At 40.0% G+C, this 19,687-nt stretch overlaps 1 protein-coding gene across 1 annotated transcript in view; it reads right to left on the reverse strand.

The window, feature by feature from the left end:
- Positions 1 to 19,687, reverse strand: part of NEB (nebulin) — a 201,774-nt gene that overhangs the window by 138,034 nt on the left and 44,053 nt on the right. The window contains exons 35-47 of the mRNA XM_065413682.1: positions 19,515 to 19,622; positions 18,686 to 18,997; positions 16,253 to 16,459; positions 14,841 to 14,945; positions 13,694 to 13,801; positions 11,855 to 12,166; positions 11,499 to 11,705; positions 10,763 to 10,867; positions 3,811 to 3,918; positions 2,380 to 2,691; positions 1,948 to 2,151; positions 1,260 to 1,364; positions 144 to 251 (exon numbers count right to left, since the gene is read on the reverse strand). Of these exons, the coding sequence (XP_065269754.1) occupies positions 144 to 251; positions 1,260 to 1,364; positions 1,948 to 2,151; positions 2,380 to 2,691; positions 3,811 to 3,918; positions 10,763 to 10,867; positions 11,499 to 11,705; positions 11,855 to 12,166; positions 13,694 to 13,801; positions 14,841 to 14,945; positions 16,253 to 16,459; positions 18,686 to 18,997; positions 19,515 to 19,622 (2,301 nt within the window). The remainder of the gene's footprint in view (positions 1 to 143; positions 252 to 1,259; positions 1,365 to 1,947; positions 2,152 to 2,379; positions 2,692 to 3,810; positions 3,919 to 10,762; positions 10,868 to 11,498; positions 11,706 to 11,854; positions 12,167 to 13,693; positions 13,802 to 14,840; positions 14,946 to 16,252; positions 16,460 to 18,685; positions 18,998 to 19,514; positions 19,623 to 19,687) is intronic.

A 19,687-nucleotide genomic window follows, 5' to 3' on the forward strand; every position in this document is an offset into this window, starting at 1 on the left:
CCTTCTTTTTCTTTTTTGAAAGACAGAAAGACCTTATCCCACTGACACCAACAGAAAGACTCCCATTGATTTCAATCAGCACTGATTCAGCCCCATAGTGCTTAACCACACTGTCTGTTATTTTAGTTTAGTAAGACTCTTACTTCACTTGCAATGTCTCTGGATGCCTTTGCTGTCTTGAGTGATATGGCATCACGAGGAAGTTCATAGCCTTTCTTCTTCAGTTCTTCATATCCTAACTTGTAGAGTTTCTGTTGAGATAAGTTTGCAATAATGATTGCAAGCACACTTTGCAGAAAAGTATTCCAATGTTGATGTTTGGAGAGAAAGGAAATGCTATGTATTTTACACATAGTTCAAGAACTGGATTCCAATTTTTTACATTGTACAGAAAACAAGGGTGGATTTATCAAATGAAGTTGGCTACTACTAATTTTCAATTGCCAATGCATGCTAGCCGAGCTATCGTGTTTTTAAATTAAAAAGCACATTTTTAGGACTCGGATGGCTTTCTTGGTGCTAGAAATTAGTCAAAAGTCTTGCGTGATATTCTTGCTACAGAATATTTTCCACCACCAAACTAAGGGTGGAAATTATTGCATAACTGCAATAGTTTGACTGGGGAGAGGTAAATAAAAGTTTTTGGTTGCAACTCATTTGCAACCAATACTGTCATTTACTTTACATATGTAATCTGATTAATAAACATTGCTCCAGACCACAATGACATGGACTTCTGAGAAGGTCAACAATGCATATTTTCTGATTCCCCGTGTGTCTGTTTTCAACCTATCATGACCTCTCCTCTTGAATACTAGTGATAAATCTTTTGGGCATTTCTTTCTTATGTTCCATGACAAAGGAGAATTTGACAAAAAATGGTGCTCTAGAATTCTAAAAATTCAACTCACTACAATTAGACATTATCCCACACAGGTTGCTAGACTAATTACATTTTATTGGAGAGGTATCTAAGATGTTGATTTGAGCATAGGGATGAAATGGACATATCTAAAGATAGCAACCTCCTACTGCATGCTTTGTTGGGATTTTTCTTGTAATCCAATAACTGCCATATTGGCTCCCTCCACATAACAAGTTTACCAGAAAAAGACCATGGGTATGTTAAAGGTTGTAAGAATTCAAGAGTTCCAGAATAAATTCTGAAGGACTTTACTGCAATTTAGACTGCATTCATGAAATGAATTTTCAAATCATAAGCTCGTCGAACATCCAGTATAGTATGGAGTCAAACTTACATCACTTGTATTGATTAAGTTTGCTTTAGCCAAAAGGATTTCAGGAGTGTCAGGCATGATGTGAACGTGAGTCTTGTCCTTGTCCCATGCTTCTCTGTAAAGTCTCTAGAAGGAGAAACAAACAAGAACAGTGTGTCTAATAGAATCTTCATATAAATAGCAGATTTCATTCAGCTTCACCTTATGTCTTTAACAGCAATACAAGAACATGTCACGCAAGTATCAAGTGTGGGGGATATAAATGGTACTGGATGGATAGTTGAAGAAAATAATGCATGAATCACTTAGAGTTCTATTTAAATACAATTGTTTGCATCCCTTTTGTATGTGGAAGGCCAAAGAGTCATCATTATAGCAGTCCCATATACAGCATAAGGTTAAATATGGGTAAAGACATTATTTATGATTAACATTGAATAAATTCTGTAGATAAGCCACGATAATCTCCTGAATCACATTTGGGACTTCTTGACAGCTGAACTCAAGATGCCAAATGGACCAAAAATCACAGACATCTGACATTTTGCTAAACAGACAACTATGACCAACAATTTGAAAATTTATTTTTTAAAGACATATTAGTCACTGTTAACTCAAATTATATTAATTTTAGCATTATATAAGAGGTTGAAATAAATTACAAGTTAATTTATCTGTTCAATTAAATGTTCAGCCTTCAGAAACTTACATCACTCCTATTTTTGGCATTAGACTTTGCCAAAACTATGTCCATGGCATCAGGGATACTTGTGAATTTAACAGTGTCTGGTGGCTGGCGGTATTTCTTCTCACTCAGGATTTCTGAAGCTTTCTTGTTCTTTTCTGCCTCCAAAGAGCCAGAGGGGATCCATCCCAGGCCTTTAAGCCACTGAAGATCTGACTTATATACATTCTGTTAAGGAACCAAACAAATCAGGGAAAGTCATTCGCTTGTCTGCATCAATGAACTACGTTAAAAGATTAACTGGCAATTAATAGAGCTTGTTTAGCTATGATCTGTCTTGCTGGAACTACAAGAGGAAATGTCATTTCTGCTCTACAGGGACACCAGATTCTCTTCAATAATGAACATATCTTTCATAAATATAAAAGAAATATATCAAGTAAAAAGGAAACTTACATCACTCTGTAGTTCATATACTTTCTTAGCTTGGATGACGCTAGTCTGGTCTGGCAAACTAGTCCACTGGTGTAGGATCCGTCTGTAGTCTACATCACTAACCAACGACTGACATTTCTTAGCCAGTAGGATGCCCAACATATCCACAGGCATGTTAAACTTGGTCTTCCACTTCTCAAAATCTTTCTTGTACTCCCTCTCACTCTGCATCTTGGCTACATTCATGGACAACACAAGTTTGGGATCATCCTGTAGGCTGCGGAATCCAATGTGATGTCCCAGCTGCTTGCGGTAACCTTCTTTATACTTGTACTAAAATCATAAAGATTGTGGTACTCAAATTAAGGCAAGAATGAGAAAATGGGGAAATAACAGTTTATCAGATACATTCACCAGCACGCCATGTATGGTGGCAGTTAGACTCACAAGCAAACTTGAACTTCTTGCTCTCTTGGATGCTAGAAGCTGAGCAGATCATTATGGTTTCACACTTAGGGGTCTAATATTCTCTTGATGTATGTGCATAACTTTGCTTGATGTTAGTGTTCTAGGAATGCCTTTGCTGCTGAAGGAATTGAGCCTTTGGACTCCGTAGGAAGAGCAGGCTGCACATCTCTCAGAATGTCTCCTCCACTGCACAAATTACCAACTAACTACAATCTGGAGAGACCGCTTCCTCTTACTCCCAGGCAGAGACATAATCCAGTGTCTCAAGGGATAAAAGTCAGCATTGGAAAATGTAGGGTCCTGACTATCCAGAACATTTCCCTAAAAATTAGCAAACACCTGTCCTTATACACAAGGTTGGGATGTGGAGCAGTGCTGGGCATGTGTCTGCCCTGAGACCTGTTCTACAGCTGCATGGTAGATTGACTCAGGGCGGTGGGAGGAGTTAGTGGGTCAAAATTTGCTGCTGCTCTAAAAACATAGAGGAGGTAGCTCTGGGTAGTACAGGCTGCTCCCATGCCACATAGAAGGCAGACGGCAAGCTTGGGGTCATGGTGCAATGATGTGAGAGCAATCTCTCTCCTACTCTCTTGTCAATGCTAAGAGAGTCTGTCCCACTGATTACACAGGGAGGAAAAAGAACAGGAGTACTTGTGGCACCTTAGAGACTAACAAATTTATTTCAGCATAAGCTTTTGTGGGCTACAGCTCACTTCTTCAGATGCATAGAGTGAGCTGTAGCCCATGAAAGCTTATGCTGAAATAAATTTGTTAGTCTCTAAGGTGCCACAAGTACTCCTGTTCTTTTTGCGGATACAGACTAACACGGCTGCTACTTTGAAACAGGGAGGAAAAGCTCTCTTAGCTCTCTATCCCTTCCAGCACACCTTTGTAGCACAGGGATGGACCTGGCCCAATGAGGTTTATTAGACTGTGACTGAGTGCATAAAATTCATCACAGATCGAATTGAAAATGTCACTTACATCACTTGCAATGTCCCTCGAAGCTTTGGCTGCTTTCACTGAAATGGCTTCAGGTGTGAGGTCATAGCCTTTCTTTAACATTTCTTCCCATCCATGTTTGTACAGTTTCTAAAATTGAAAACAGATAGTTTTTTCCAAAACTCCCCTTGCATCTTTGTAAAAACAATACAAATAGAACACGTGTTTTAATACGCTGGCCCATTGCATAAACATGGAATCCAAATCCGGAATACTACGCTCCATTTTAACTCAGCACTTACTCAGGCAAAAATTTTGCCTGAGAAAAGTGTGTGTGAAAATTGAGGGCCAGGTTGTGGCTGAGCCCTGCATGGATGCAAAAAGTGAGAGCACAAAGAATCCCATTCAGGGAGCAGGCTACTCTTTGTTCATTACCCTTTCCCTACGAGCAGAGCAGGCCAGATATGCAGGACAGCATACACTGCACCCTCTGTGTGCTGGGGAGCATTTGGAAACATTGTTTTACTATAGTTACTGATACTTTCACTGGGGCAATGTGATCTGCACTGTCTAATGCAAGGCTGTGGCTAAACCTACAATAGACCCTCTGGTAAGAACTTCAAGATTTGACACTTTAGGGGCAGTATTAGGGATTGTGTCTTTAATACATTATAGGTTTTTTTTTCACAAGTGCTTACTAGATTACAAATAATCTGTTTGCAATGCTTGTTCTTACATAAGGAATAATTAATATTTAGGGATGAATTCATTCCCTTTGTCACTCCACCAAAGCAAATGGCATTACAGCAGGAAAGAATTTGATCCCCATCTATCATACCAGGTTAAAAATCAGAGTTCAGTTAGTTCTTTCTTTGCGAGGCTAGCAGCACTGGATGCACCCTGAGAATGAAACAGTCCAAAAGCAAGGATGAGACACCCCAAATATCCTTTGTTCAGTTTAGTTTTGATTATTTATGCTAATGCTTCATAACACACAAGTATGTTCTATATTGTTGGATAATTTGTAAAAACTAACAGGGCCAACATCCTCAGCTGATGTCCACTGTCGTGTGGAGCTCCATCTCAGAGAACACATGCTGATTTGCACCAGCTGAGGATCAGGTCCAAGAAGCCTTAGTAACGTGAGACTTCGTTCTCTATTTTGCATACTTCTATAGTCCCCAGTACCATAATGCCTCAAAATCTTTAATGTATTTATCTTCACAACACCCCTGTAAGGTAGGAAAGTGCTATTATCCCCATTTTACATAGAGGGAAATGAGGTGGACAGGCTAATTCATATGTCCAAAACCACACAGAAAGTCCGTGGTGGGGCAGAGATTTGAACCCAGGCTTCCCAACTTCTAGTCTAATGCCCTGAACACCAGCTCAACCTTCCTCACTCACTAATACTTTGCTGGAAAGTTTGGCCACTGGAGTGGAACTGAAGGAACTACTAATATTGGGTATAGATTTGCAAATTTCCTATTAATAAGGATGTACTGTAGCTCTAAAAAAATGCAATCCAGTTGAACTATGCACATGTAGTTTAAACACTTGGCACTTGGAGTTAATAGACCTGCCTCTAACTATCCACGGAAAGCAAAAACTAAGTCGTTTACGAAAAATCTCTAGCACAGACTGTCACTCTCCTATATTTAGAAGGAAAATTAAGAAAGACAGTCAGAAAGAAAGGTGGAAACGACTGTAAATGCTTCATATTCTATGTGCCTGTTATATTTGGACTCAGCAGAGAAGGAGAGAGACAGACACAAAGGGAGCTGATAGAAACACAGCTGTCTGCTATGGAGACTTTATTGTTCTGGCAGTAAAACTGAAACCAACACGAAGGTGAGGCTTTGCACTGGGAATGCTAAACATTAGAAGAGGCAGACCATCTCATTCTCCACCCTCCTTTAAAAAACTTCCCAAATTTATATACATCATCGTTTACATGGCTAACATGAAACACTATATAACCTAAATAGTGCGGGTGGACTACCACAGACTCTCAAATTGCAAGGGATTATTCTGCCCTGGAATAACAACTCACTAACTAAACAATAAATAAATTCAGGCATACAACTGGTTTTTGCACTCTCTGGGATAATATGGTGACAATGGTGTGGCAGTGCCCTTCACAACAGGAACAGTTCGGGGTAAGGAATCAACTGGATCTGGTACCAAAGTTTCTTCCACCAAACTGTTGACATTAGGAGTTGTAATGGAAGGACGTTTGAAAGGAGGAACAGAAAGTCCTACTGGAACATCTCCCAACTCCAATACTTGTCAAGACTGCAACTGATCCATATGTCATTTCCATAAAATACCACCAGTTCTACCACACACAAAACAAGTCCTGTGCATTTTACAAGTTCTCCAGGTACCCATTTCACTCCACAACTGTAGTTGCGAGTCTACACTGAGTCTCCTACTTGAAAAAAAATGATGATGAGTCTCACATCATTAATCAATTTGCATAGATTGGGATTTGGCTACAGAGGAGGCAACATCAGGATGTAGCAGGTCCCAACAGGTACACAAAGATCACTTCAAGAGAAGAGTTGCAGATGACTCCTGGGTAGTAACACGTGTTGTGTTCCTGTAGACAAGCAAGAAATTATCCAGTTTCTGCTGATGACTCAAAATAGACTTGTTAGCTCTTAAGCAGGCCTCACATGACTGTAAAAGCATTCTGCAAGTCCATTTGTAGCAGGATGGTATGGAGCAGAACATATGTGCTGAATTCCACTTGAAGCTAGGAACCTCTGAAATTCTTCAGAGCAAAATTGAAGTCTGTTGTCACTCACCAACACTTCTAGTAAGCCAAATTGGCTAAACATCCAGAGATGTCCAATGGGTTTGGTAGCTGTAGTAGAAATCATTCTAAAATCTCTGGCCACTTTGAATACACACTGATTACGACTAAAGGTCGGGCAAAGTCCATGCAAATATGTGTCCAATGAGTCTGAGGCCCCAACCAAAGGTGTAAATGAGCTGGGCCAGGATCATGCTGAATTTACTGACACGTACTATAGCACTTCTCTTTCCTCTCAATATCTTTGTCATCAAACATGACTCCAGTCTATGGCCTTCACTCACACAATGCCAAAATGACCATCACAAAAACCAGAGAGTGAAGTGATTCCGGAATGATCACTCTTATTCTGCATAAGATGCAATTGTGATTTAGATATAAAACACGCTGATGTGACGTAAACTGGGGATTCTTATGATCTAACACTGTACCTTGTAATACCATTCCCTTCACAAGAAAAAGCACATCATCCTTAGCGGTTTTTGTGTTGATATCGGTGCTAGTGATGAGTAACCTCTCCATCAAATTGAGATAAAACATTTCATCTGACATTTCTTTGGGCTAATGGGAGCTTGGGCATGGCAGCCCATCAGCATTGCCGTGTTGAGTCCCTTTACAGAACTGAATAGTATAGGAATGAGCTGAAAGTAGCAATGACCACCATTGTATCCGAGCAGCAATTAATAATAGAATTCCATGGTTTAGGTGCAAAAATTGAAAGTGACAGGAGATGATCCATCAGCAAGGTAAAATATCTACCATACAGATAGATATGGAACTTCCGAATTCTGAAGATAATGCTTAGAGCTTCTTGCTCTATTTGTACATAGTTCTTCTCAAGCATAGTAAGCATTCGTGAAGCAAAGGCAATTGTTTTCTCCATGCCATCAGGAAAAATATGGGGAAAGAGCTCATACACTCAGATGGTGAAGCATTACAAGCCAATTGCAATAGTAGTAAGGCATCAAAGTGAGTAAGAACTTCGGCTGATGTCAAGTTTCTTAGCTTCCTTAAAAACACACACACACACACACACACACACACACACACACACACACACACACACAGTCTACTTCCATTTTTTCTTCGCTTGTAACACTTCATGTAAAGGTGCCAATACTGTCACCAGATTAGTAGTTAAGCAGCCCTAAGAATGAATGTAACTGTGACACATTCTCTGGAGTGGTGCGTGAAGAACCACCTTCTTTTTCTCTGGTGATTCCTTAAGCCTGTGGTATCAATTGCATGTGCAAGGTATTCAACTGAAGGTTTGAAAACTCACATTTGTCTTGACATACTCTCAGTCCATGGCCTTCCAAACACTGCAAGACAACATCCAAATTTTGAAGATGATCCTCTGGATCCTTTCATGTAACAAGGATGTCATCCAAACAGCACTGAACTTTGTTCAGTCCCTTCAGAATCTCATCCATAGCTTTCTGGGACAGGACAAGTGCCTATGTGATACTGAAAGGCAATCTGTTACAACAAAATAAGCCTTTTTGCATGTTGATTGTGAGATATTTGTGAGATGTGGGATCAATCTCTATTTGTAGGTATGCATTGAGCAAATCCAATTTACTGAAACACAGTCCTTCACTAAGAGTAGCAAACAAATCTCCAATACGAGTTAGTGGACTGGTCTAAACATGAAACTGGATTCAGCATCACAAACGCCACAAATCTGGAAATGAGCCATTCTCTTGATTACTTGTATGATGGGTGTAGCCAACTCACCATGTGAAATCTGTGATAAGACTCCAGTGTTCACTAAATGGTCCATATCAGCTTCTACTAGAGGCTTCAGAGTATAAGGCACAACTCTGGGCTTGCAATATTTTGGCTGTCTATCAGACTTAATACTGAGCTTCACTGACACATTGCTCATCTGTCCAAGTTCTTGTTCAAAGACTTTGGAGTGTCTGTCCAGTATTTCTAGAAGACTTTGAGGTGCTTTCATGGTCACCATGATCTCGGTCCTATTCTCCTTGAGCGTCTCAAGCCAAGATCTGCCAAATAATGGTGATAACTTTCCTTTGATTACATACAAGAGTGAAACAACTGATTGTCCATCTAGTTGAACTGGCACCCGGAATATCCCTTCTGTTACTAACTTTTCTCCAAAACAATGCTTCAAAACCATGGAGGTTTCTTCCAGAGGCGCTTGTGACAATATCTGGTGATAGGTAGATGCAGAAATCAGTGAGATGGCAGCTCCAGTATCAAGTTCCATTCTTGCAGGAAAACCTTAAATCAAGGGAGTAACCAAGATGCCATTTTTTACTCCAACTTCTGATAACATGTGTAGGGCTAGGTCTTGATCAGTGTCATTAGAACTCTTGTCTTTATCCACATTATGAATTTCCGACTTCCGTTCTTTCTGAAGTTCAATCTTCATAGATGTCTTCTTAGATCGATGGTTACTCTGGATTGCTAGTCATTGAACTGTGCAACAGGCCATGGCAATTTGTCCTTTCTTCTGGCACTTCCTGCAGGTAACCTGGCATGTCCAGCAATCCTTCTCAGCATGCGTAGTTTGTGCACAATGGCCACATGGAAATTTCTTATGTTCCCATGGTCCTTTGTCTTGCCAATGCAGGATGTGATCATCTTGGTTCACATTAAAGTCCAGAGAATCCTTCTCTGCAGTTTCCATGACAATAGCTACTTCAACAGCCATCTTGAAGGTAAGCACTGACCCAGACACTAACTTTTTCTGGATCTCGTCATTACATAATCCAGAGACAAACTGGTCACACAGGGCATCAAACTGACAATACCCTAACAACTTCCTTAGAGCAGCAACAAACTGTGCTCCCAATTCTCCACTTCCCTGAGGTCACTGATGGAACTGGTATTATTCTGCTATCATCAATGGGATAGGAGAAAAGTGTTCCTGTATTGCTGCAGTAATTGCAGCATATGTGGAAGTTCCAGGCACAATTGGACACAACAGGTCACGCAGCAGTCTATATGCCTTTGGACCCATCACTGTCAGCAAGTCTGAAACCATTTGTCTGTCTGGAATGGTGTTGCCAGCAATAAATTGCTCAAAACATTCAAGGTACATTCATGATTTGTGGTTTTCATCAGACTCATCAACATTGCCCGGAAAAGTTGCCATTTTACTCTGCTCTGCTGTTGCACTTCACGCCTCCTGGACATCATCTCTGCCACAGTGAAATTCCCCCTTTTTTAAACTGTGCACTATCTGCCCTTGATTTCCCTTTGCTGGCTGTGTGCTTATACTGTAGAATGCAGAATTCTTCCTTTCAGCTCCCTCTGCTGGCTGAAGACTCTCAGTGAAGGCTAAAGCTATCTCACATGCTGCCTTCTTCCAGTAGTCAGCCAAGATGGCTGCTTACATTCCCCTCACTGTTCTGTTTGGACAGCTCCAGCAGTAACTGCGACCCAGATCCTTTGTTCTATCTTTATTTGCCTACTTTCCCCTCTCTAGCTAGCTGGCTCACACTGTCCCAGCAGCAAAAAGCAGCAGTCTGTCACCTGGTGCCTAGAGGTGAACTTTCCCCCTTTTATACATATTATTATCTGCTATTTCTTCCTCTTCAGGCAGTGGGAACAGAGGATATTCATGAAATATAAATTCCTCATTGCCAGTATGTTATATTTGAACCCAGCAGAGAGGGAGACAGACAAACAGACACAAAGGGAGCTGATGGAAACACAGCTGTTTGCTGTGGCGTCTTCATTGTGCTGGCACCAAAACTGAAATCAACATGAAGGTGAGGTTTTGCACAGAGGAGTGCTCAAACATTTAAAGCGACAGGACATCACAGTGCCCAGTGGGTCCATGATGATTGGTTGAGAAACCTGCACATAGTGGGTTTGGAATTTTATAACAAGGAATTTGTAACCTACTCTGACTGAGGCCATGAAGGACCCTGTACATCTCTGTGGGAGGTATAAAGAATGCACTAAGCCTTTTTCTGAGTTCACCTTGCTGAACAGGGCTAATATTTATGTTTAGCAAGAGTTTAGGATTAAATTTTCAGAAGCTCCTAAGTGACATAGGAGTCGAAGTCCCATCTATTTTTCATTTCCCTCTAGTTCATAACAAATATTTACTCTTAAATAACAGGACACCTTTCATTGAGGAAAACAGAACTAATATATTCAAAAATGAACTACAGTCTAAAGTATTTTAAAACTCTTTACCTGACTGTAATTTACCATGTTCTGTCTGGCCTGTAGAATATCAGGTGTATCTGGCATCACATGAAGCTGAAGTTTATCCTTCTCCCAAGCTTGAGTGTACATATGCTACAGGAAAAAAAGAGTACCAGATATGCTAATATGAATGATAGATAGATCTCTCCGTGTGTACTTTGTTTATGGACAGAGAGAGAGAGAGAGAGAGATGCTGATTGTATTTATTTTTAGTGACTTAATCCATGATTCAAGTGAATTAGGATCCAATCTTACTCCCACTGAGGTCAATTCATCAGGCCCTTAGTGAGCATTTCTAGCAATGACTATCAGCCTGTTCCACAGTCATTTGTTTAAAGCCAGTGTTTCTCCTTAGTAAAGAGGGCAGGATGAGACCCTGATACTTAATGCTGTTATGGAAGCTTATAGTTCCCCTCCCGCACCCCAGAATTAGAAATTAACATTTATATCATGCCAGTGAGAATAACTGAGACTGTACAAGTAACAATGGCATGGTCTAACCCAGAGAAAAATGGGAGAAGGAACTATTTAGCCAGTAATTGGGTGCTTGGATCTGGTAAAAGAAATCTGTAAATGGCTGGTTCTCTCACACGTTAAAAAGAAATTATCTTGGCAAAGCAAGTTTGCCAGGGAAGCATGTGTTTTAAGCAATGTTGGAGAAAGGCAGTGATACTGAATTACACAGGGATCGTTTACATACACAATTTTCACTGTATCCACTCACCTGATTTATCACATCTGCATTGTGTTTTGCTAGCACCATGTCCATGGAGTCACTCTGTTTTGTGAAGGGGAAAAGGCTTGGGTGCTGGCGGTAATTCCTGTCACTTGCAATTTCTGTGGCTTTCTTAGATTTCTCCACGTCCAGAGAACCAGCAGGGCTCCAACCAAGTCCTTTGTACCATTCATTGTACTCCTCTTTGTACTTATTCTGTAATACAGATGACAAAAAGGAAAAACACATTTTACAAACTTCAGCAACAGAAAAATTCTCTTGTTTAAAAAAAAAAAAAATCTTCACACACAACTGAAAAAGTAGTATAGGCAGTGGCCAAATCAGAACAAAAAACAGTAACTTACATTACTTTGAATCCGATTCATGTTTCTGGTCAGTTCCACATTAACTGCATCTGGTAGGAGGATATATTTGTGCAGCAGGTGTTTGTAGTTAGTGTTGGTTATATTACCTTGTGCCTCCTTCGCTGCTCTGATACTTAATGTATCAGCAGGTGTATGGTAACTGGTCTTGCTGGTCTCATAGGCTTTCCTGTACTCACGATCAGACTGCATCTTAGCCACTTGCATAAAATGGACTAGTTTGGGATCATCCTGGAGGCTGCGGAAGCCTACAAGTTTCCCCTTATCCATTTCATAACCTAATTTGTATTTGTACTGTGAAGAAAACAGAACAAAAGGCCTTAAAACCACCTTGCCTATAACAAATCAAATTGAGAAAACAATTAAGCAACCTTTCCTCTGAGAAAAATCCATGTCTATTAGAAATACGCTATTTAAAAATCACTGTGGCAAACACAGCACCAGTAGCTTTTTCTACTTAACCTGATGCTAACCCTTGAAAAAACTCAGGGGTCCTACCTCTTTGATCTTTATGAGGGACATTTTTAAAAGAATTGTCCTAAAAATCTTTTTCATGAAAAGGAAAGTTTCTTCATAATGCCATTCTCCCTGCAGTGCCTCATGTAGCCTCTGAGAGCAGCTGTTATTGAATCTCACTGTCATGGCATCACATACTTTGAGAAGATTGAGAGACTGATAAGAAACTAAAGAAGTCCCAATTTGCAGGAGGCATCCCTTTGAAAAATGTTTGGATTTTATTTTACTAACACTTTGAGCTCAGGTCTGGAGTTTGGCCCAAGTTTGAAGATCAAATGACCTCTGTGGTTATGTTTAGTTCTAAGACTGAACAATTGTTTTTAAACTTAGAAGCTGCTTCTCACTGTTTCTGAGTTTTGTTTTCTTAATAACAGTGTAATGGATTAAAACCTTAAACCCGAACTAAGTCCATACTCAAGCAACACTCCCATTGGCCTAAATCCTGGTCAGCAGAGTGCACAGACCCAGTATCAGGCTCTGAGCTGCACTGCTGAGCTCCTTGGAGAGGGCTTGGGAGGGAGGAAACCTTCTCCCAGGCTATGAAGCAGCTGCAGATCCATTCTGCAGTGTCTATTGTAACTCTGAGGCTGCTGTGGGGAAGATCTTGAGGATCAACACAGCATCAGCTCCTTCAGCCTTCCCCTTCCCCCCTTCTATAGGCTAGTTTTGTCCTTGCTACACCCAAAGCCTGAACACTGGTATTCAGGGAACCTCAGTGTGGACCCTGAGTTCTGTTCTCCCATCCCACCTTTGCACAGTGAAACTCTGTACTGGTTTTCTGTGCAGGATTTGCCCCCCTGACTTCAGTGCAAATGTCACCTAAACAGAGACGGAGTACAAGCTGAGTAATCAGGTCCTACCATTGTAGTATTAGCAGCAAACATAATTTATTACAAAGTGCCCTTTGTTCCATTCAAATATTGGTGAGGTTAACATCTGAACTCCATAATGCAGCAATTAAGGAGTAACACGTATATATCTAAACTAAAGCACGCAGCTACTATATACATCACCTTTAAAAAGTGCTCCAGCAAAGTCACTTTGACAAACGACTCGTACTATACAGGTAAAATTGGTTTTCTAAATGAGAGCCATTCTAGAATCACTCCTTATGTATCTCCCTATCTTCCTAATGAAGTAATTGCTCTTTGATCACTGTGAGCCAATTTAATGTCACAAAAGCTATACTTATTAAACACATTTATAAACAATATAGAAAATAAAAGCATCCAAAATGGAATCAAGTCGATAAATGAATGCTTCATAATATTTGACAATAGATAGTTTCCTCTTTTAAAAACTCACATCACTAGCAATGTCTCTGGAAGCTTTGGCAGCTTTAATGGAGATAGCATCAGCTCTGAGGTCATACCCTTTCCTTTTAGACTCTTCCAAGGAATGCTTGTACATTTTCTGTAAATTGGAAAAAAAAAAAAAAGAGAGAGAATATTCCTTTTTTAAAATGCACTAATGCATATAAAAACAGAATAAACTATGCCATATATGTGATCATTTGAAACAAGAACTTTTCAGTAGCACTGCTCTATCCTCATATATTTAACACTCATACAACAAGTGTCTTAAGGCATTCAGGCACACAACGGGGCAATATTTCAAAATTAAGCGCAGAGTATTTGCATCTCTAACTCTCTGATTTGCACCTGCAGCTAGGTAACTAGAAGGGCAAAAGACCCTGATTTGTTTCTTCAAGTGCAAAAATATTGGTGAAAATTTAGAAGGCGCAAATTGTATCCATAAGGAAGAGGCCACCATTTCAAAAATGCAATAAAAAATATCTACTTTTGTGCACATTATTTATTTATTTAGATTACCATACTGCCTGGGAGCCCCAATAATGAACCAGGATCCCTTTGTGCCAGATGATGTGCAAACACAGAACAAAAAGACGGCCCTTGCCCAAAGAGCTTACAATCGAAGTATAAAGCAAGAGACAACAGATGGATACAGCATTGCAAGATGGTATCTATACATGCCATTCCTCATTTTACATGTGCAGATTTTAGCAGTGAAATTTAGATATCAGAGGTTGAAACTGGCCCACTTTGTCTATTACATACAGCAGAGGCACACTAATTTGCATGAAAAATGGAGACTGTTGTGGATTATGGACTAAATTTTATAAATTAGGGAGGAAAAACAACAATAAAAAAAATCAAAGATACCCAAACTATTATTTTAACAATTACAAATCCCATTTTAATTATTTATGTTAATATTTCATAATGTACCCATAAATATTCTGCAGTATATTTTGTTTTTTACTGTGGCAACTCATTACAGCTTCTGCTATGAAATCTTTGCTGAGTGCAAATTACTATGGATTAGTGAAGGGTGAATAAATGAGGTTCTACAGTACTGTCATTTTAATTATTCCTAAAACTAGGTAACTGCAAGATAGTGCCAACTAATCAGTCTGAGTAGCAGTACTTACTTCACTTATGTTATATGCATTTGCTTTTGCCAAAGCAATCTCTGGAATATCTGGCATGATGTGAACTTTTGTCTTGTCTGCTTCCCATGCTTGTGTGTACAGGTGCTGGAAGGGCGAATAAAAAAGATGTCAACAAAGAAATCAAGTATAGCACATTATTATCACAGTTATTTTTTTATAAGGGCCAAATAAGTCCCCAGAATGTATGCACATCATAGTGTATGAATCCAAGGACAGAACTTGGCCTTTAATTTAAAATGTTACTTCTTTTTAATTATTTTGAAAATGCAGCTGTCTAGTTACTTTCTCTCTGCAGGATAAAGCAAAACATGGGAAATTTGAGTCTGAGGTTTCCTAACACTACAGGATTATAAACGCTCCTGTGTGATGGGACCTGACAAAGTTTGCTGACATGCTAAAAAAATGCCCCAAACACACCTGATCCTCTTCTCACTTACAACATTGTGAATAAAGAATAATTCCATTAGAGTCAATGGAGTTACACTGGTATATAAGTGAAGAGAAGAATCAGTCCCATAGTACATACCTGCTTGACGGTTACTAACCATACCTGGTGCATCTAGGAAAGATTAACTTCCTAAATGTGTTCAAACGTATCTAGTGACAGAATCCAGCAGAATCCTCGGGTTCTGTACCCAGAGAAAGAACTATTCAGTGTCAGAGTATTATGCAATAGCTCTGCACGCAGCTCATTGCTGTCCGCTGTCTGCCTTCAGGAGGCAGGGTGACTTGGCTGTCTAGCTTAAGAGTAATGGCAAGATTTCAGTAGTAGGTAGATAAGAGCTCATCTTAGGGAACTGGGTTTAAGAGCCTCTGTAATGGCCTAAAACACTGGTGGATCCAGGATCCATTTAATTTTGTCCCACCCCTGTTACAGTGCATTCTAGTACTGAGCTGATTTCTATTAAATGGATGATGGCAGCTCAGCGGGTGAATCAGCAATGAAAAGTTAAAGTGTAACTACAAAGTATGTTCATATTACACAGTGGCTTCTGATCACAGTAACATAATTCAGGTAAAATATTCAGAACTGCCAAAGTGACTCAGGAGCCTAAGTCTCATTTTCAAAACTGATGTAGGTACTTTTGGAACTGGGACTTGGGCTCCCAAGACATTTTGGAGCTTTTGAAAATTTGACGTGTCCTCTTGCAGTGAGCATGGTTTGCTAACAAAAAGGAATCCTCAGATCTGCTCCCTTCGGAATTTCTTAGCATATTGTGGCCAGCTTTTTCCTTGGTTGTGTCAAGGCCTATGGGGATCAAGTTAATGAGAATCCAGCATATTCATCTGTGGCCAGAACTGATCATTTCAAAAAGAAATGCTCACACGACTCTCCCATTTGTCTTTTATCACTGCATGCATAACTGAATTGTGACAAAATATTTTCATACTTTGTCCATGATTTTAGCATTATTTGTAGCTAGAACCATGTTCATAGAGTCCATCAGACTGGAATACTTCAGTTTGTCTGGGTGCTGGCGATATTTCTTCTCACTTATAATTTCCATAGCTTTCTTATTCTTCTCAGCTTCCAGAGAGCCTACTGGCATCCATCCCACACCCTTCATGAATTCATCATAGTCAGCTTTGTATTGATTCTGTAAGGAGAAGGAAATAAATCAGCCTGATGCATGAAAAATTCTGGGTCCCCTTCTACTTGTTTTGTAAGTTTAGTGTTTCTTTGAGTTTTTGAACATATGTACATTTAAATGAATACAATGGAATAATTTTTGTGTATCCAAAATTTACATCCTTTTACAGCAGTGCTGTGTGTTTTATTAAGGCCCATTCTTGCATTCTATTGGAATTATTATTATTTATGAAGGGTATTGCCACAACACTAATTTAACCATAAATTCATGTATTAAATCCAAACACCAAATGGTATTTATACAATTGCCCTAAACTTTCCTAAAAGCCTAACTAATAAGCAATTTACTACATCCAAACAGTAACAAAACATTTATAAGCATTTGATCAAGATAGGTGATGGCCAGTGGAGTTCTGTTGATTTCTTTTTTGGGCCGGTCTTGTAGCAACCCCTTGTCTCCAACCCCTCAGACAGAGACCAACACCTACAAGATCTTCACCAAGCATTCTCAAAACTACAATACCCACACAAGGAAATAAAGAAACAAATCAACAGAGCCAGACGTGTACCCAGAAGCCTCCTGCTACAAGACAGGCCCAAAAAAGAAACCAACAGAACTCCACTGGCCATCACCTACAGTCCTCAGCTTAAACCTCTCCAATGCATCATCAGTGATCTACAACCCATCCTGGACAATGATCCCTCACTTTCACAGACCTTGGGAGGCAGGCCAGTCCTCGCCCACAGACAACCCGCCAACCTTAAGCATATTCTCACCAGCAACCACGCACCGCACCATAACAACTCTAACTCAGGAACCAAGCCATGCAACAAACCTCGATGCCAACTCTGCCCACATATCTACACCAGCAACACCATCACAGGACCTAACCAGATCAGCTACAACATCACCGGCTCATTCACCTGCACATCCACCAATGTTATATATGCCATCATGTGCCAGCAGTGCCCCTCTGCTATGTACATTGGCCAAACTGGACAGTCACTACGCAAGAGGATAAATGGACACAAGTCAGATATCAGGAATGGCAATATACAAAAACCTGTAGGAGAACACTTCAACCTCCCTGGCCACACAATAGCAGATGTTAAGGTAGCCATCTTACAGCAAAAAAACTTCAGGACCAGACTCCAAAGAGAAACTGCTGAGCTCCAGTTCATTTGCAAATTTGACACCATCAGATCAGGATTAAACAAAGACTGTGAATGGCTATCCAACTACAGAAGCAGTTTCTCCTCCCTTGGTGTTCACACCTCAACTGCTAGCAGAGCACCTCACCCTCCCTGACTGAACTAACCTCGTTATCTCCATACTGATTTATACCTGCCTCTGGAGATTTCCATTACTTGCATCTGAAGAAGTGAGGTTCTTACCCACGAAAGCTTATGCTCCCAATACTTCTGTTAGTCTTAAAGGTGCCACAGGACCCTCTGTTGCTTTTTACTGGTCATTTGAAGGGTCACTACAAGTTTAACACAACAACTAATTTTCCTCATGGTTTCATTCTTTTTTATTCCATGCTTTGGGCCTCTTGTTCACATTAATATCCCAACTCAAATTGAAACCATAGTTCACCCAGATCTAATGTGGGCCTATATTCCTACACATTCCATATACAATTCCAATCCCAATTACTTCTGTGAAGCTACAGCATACACAAATGGGGCTGCAGGATCAGCCCCTCTCAATAAAAGGAACTAGATTGTGTCTTTAGGCAAAGCCTTGAGAAACAGTGTGTAAGCTCCATCACCTCGGGAGTATCCCTAAGTAACACTATACATTGGAAACATCCCTCTGAGACACAATAGGGCCCAACTTTGGTTCCCCTAATTATGAAAGGATAATTTCTTGGAGAATATCTGATGATTCTGTTAGTGAAGCTTTCCTTGGCTTGGGCTGCACACAAGTATTACTCCTTGAGTCAAATGGGACTTGTAAGCTATAAACACGTGACAAGCATATAAACAAAGTGGGCAAACTTGCCATCTGATCCCATCTAAATACTTTATAAACTAGTTTAGTTTAATATTTCAGATTATTCTAAGAAATACAATGTGCATATTACTGATGGACTGCTCTTTTATACTTGCTACATGTTGATATACAATTGCACTAGTTTATCTATAAAACTCTAGGATTTAACCTATGGTATTTATTCATAAACTAAATATCACTTAATTGGTAACACAAAGGTTGTAGTCTTTCACTTACGTCGCTCCGTATCTGCATCATGTTTTTGGCTAATTCAAGATTCATAGCATCAGGCAAAACATTGTAATGGTGGAGCAGGTGCTTGTAGTTTGTATTGGTAGCCACTTCCTGTGCTTTCTTGGCTGCCACTACACTGAACATATCAGCTGGGGTGTGGAATCTCGTCTTTGACTTCTCATAGTCCTTTTTGTATTCACGCTCAGACTGCATCTTAGCCACCTTCATGAAGTGCACCAGCTTGGGATCATCTTCAAGGCTACGGAACCCAATATGCTTTCCTCTTGCCTGTTCATAGGCTAGTTTGTATTTGTACTGCAAGCAGAAAATAAACATATCATGGTAAACTCAATACAGAAGAATGCATTATTAAGCATACATTTATTTTTTAAACGGTATAAAACATTCGGTTTGACCTATCACAGAGGGCTCAACCCTGCAAAGTTTTGAACACCACAACCCTGATCCACCAAAGCACTTAAGCATATGTTTAAGCATATAAGTAACCCATTGAATTCATGGGGCTACGGTGCTCAGCACTTTGCAGGATCAAGCCAAGAATGATCAAGGGGTACAGAATACGCAGAGGATCCACTGGAGGCTTGTGAAATAAATATTCAGAACAAGAACTGTTCCAAGATTTACCACACCAAGCATGTAATTCAAACCTAGATTGTCCAGGAGGCTTCAAAAACCAGTTGTGAAGTAGATATCCTCTAGGGTTTGAATCAGCCCAAATTTGACTTGTTTTATTCATGAAGTAGCCTGAATTCCTCTTAGTTTACATTCCTTTCATAATTTTACCTGAGTGCAATCTAAAAATAGAACTTACATCACTTGCGATGTCTCTGGAGGCCTTGGCTGCCCTTATTGGGATAGCATCTGACTGCATGTCATAACCCTTCTTCTTCTCCTCCTCCCAGCCAGCCCTGTATAATTTCTAATCCAAAACATAAAAGGGAACAAAGTTTTTGTTATGAAGGTGGAAATGTTACTAGCCCTGCA

This window comes from Emys orbicularis, chromosome 11 (assembly GCF_028017835.1).
Source record: "Emys orbicularis isolate rEmyOrb1 chromosome 11, rEmyOrb1.hap1, whole genome shotgun sequence".
NCBI lineage: Eukaryota > Metazoa > Chordata > Testudines > Emydidae > Emys > Emys orbicularis.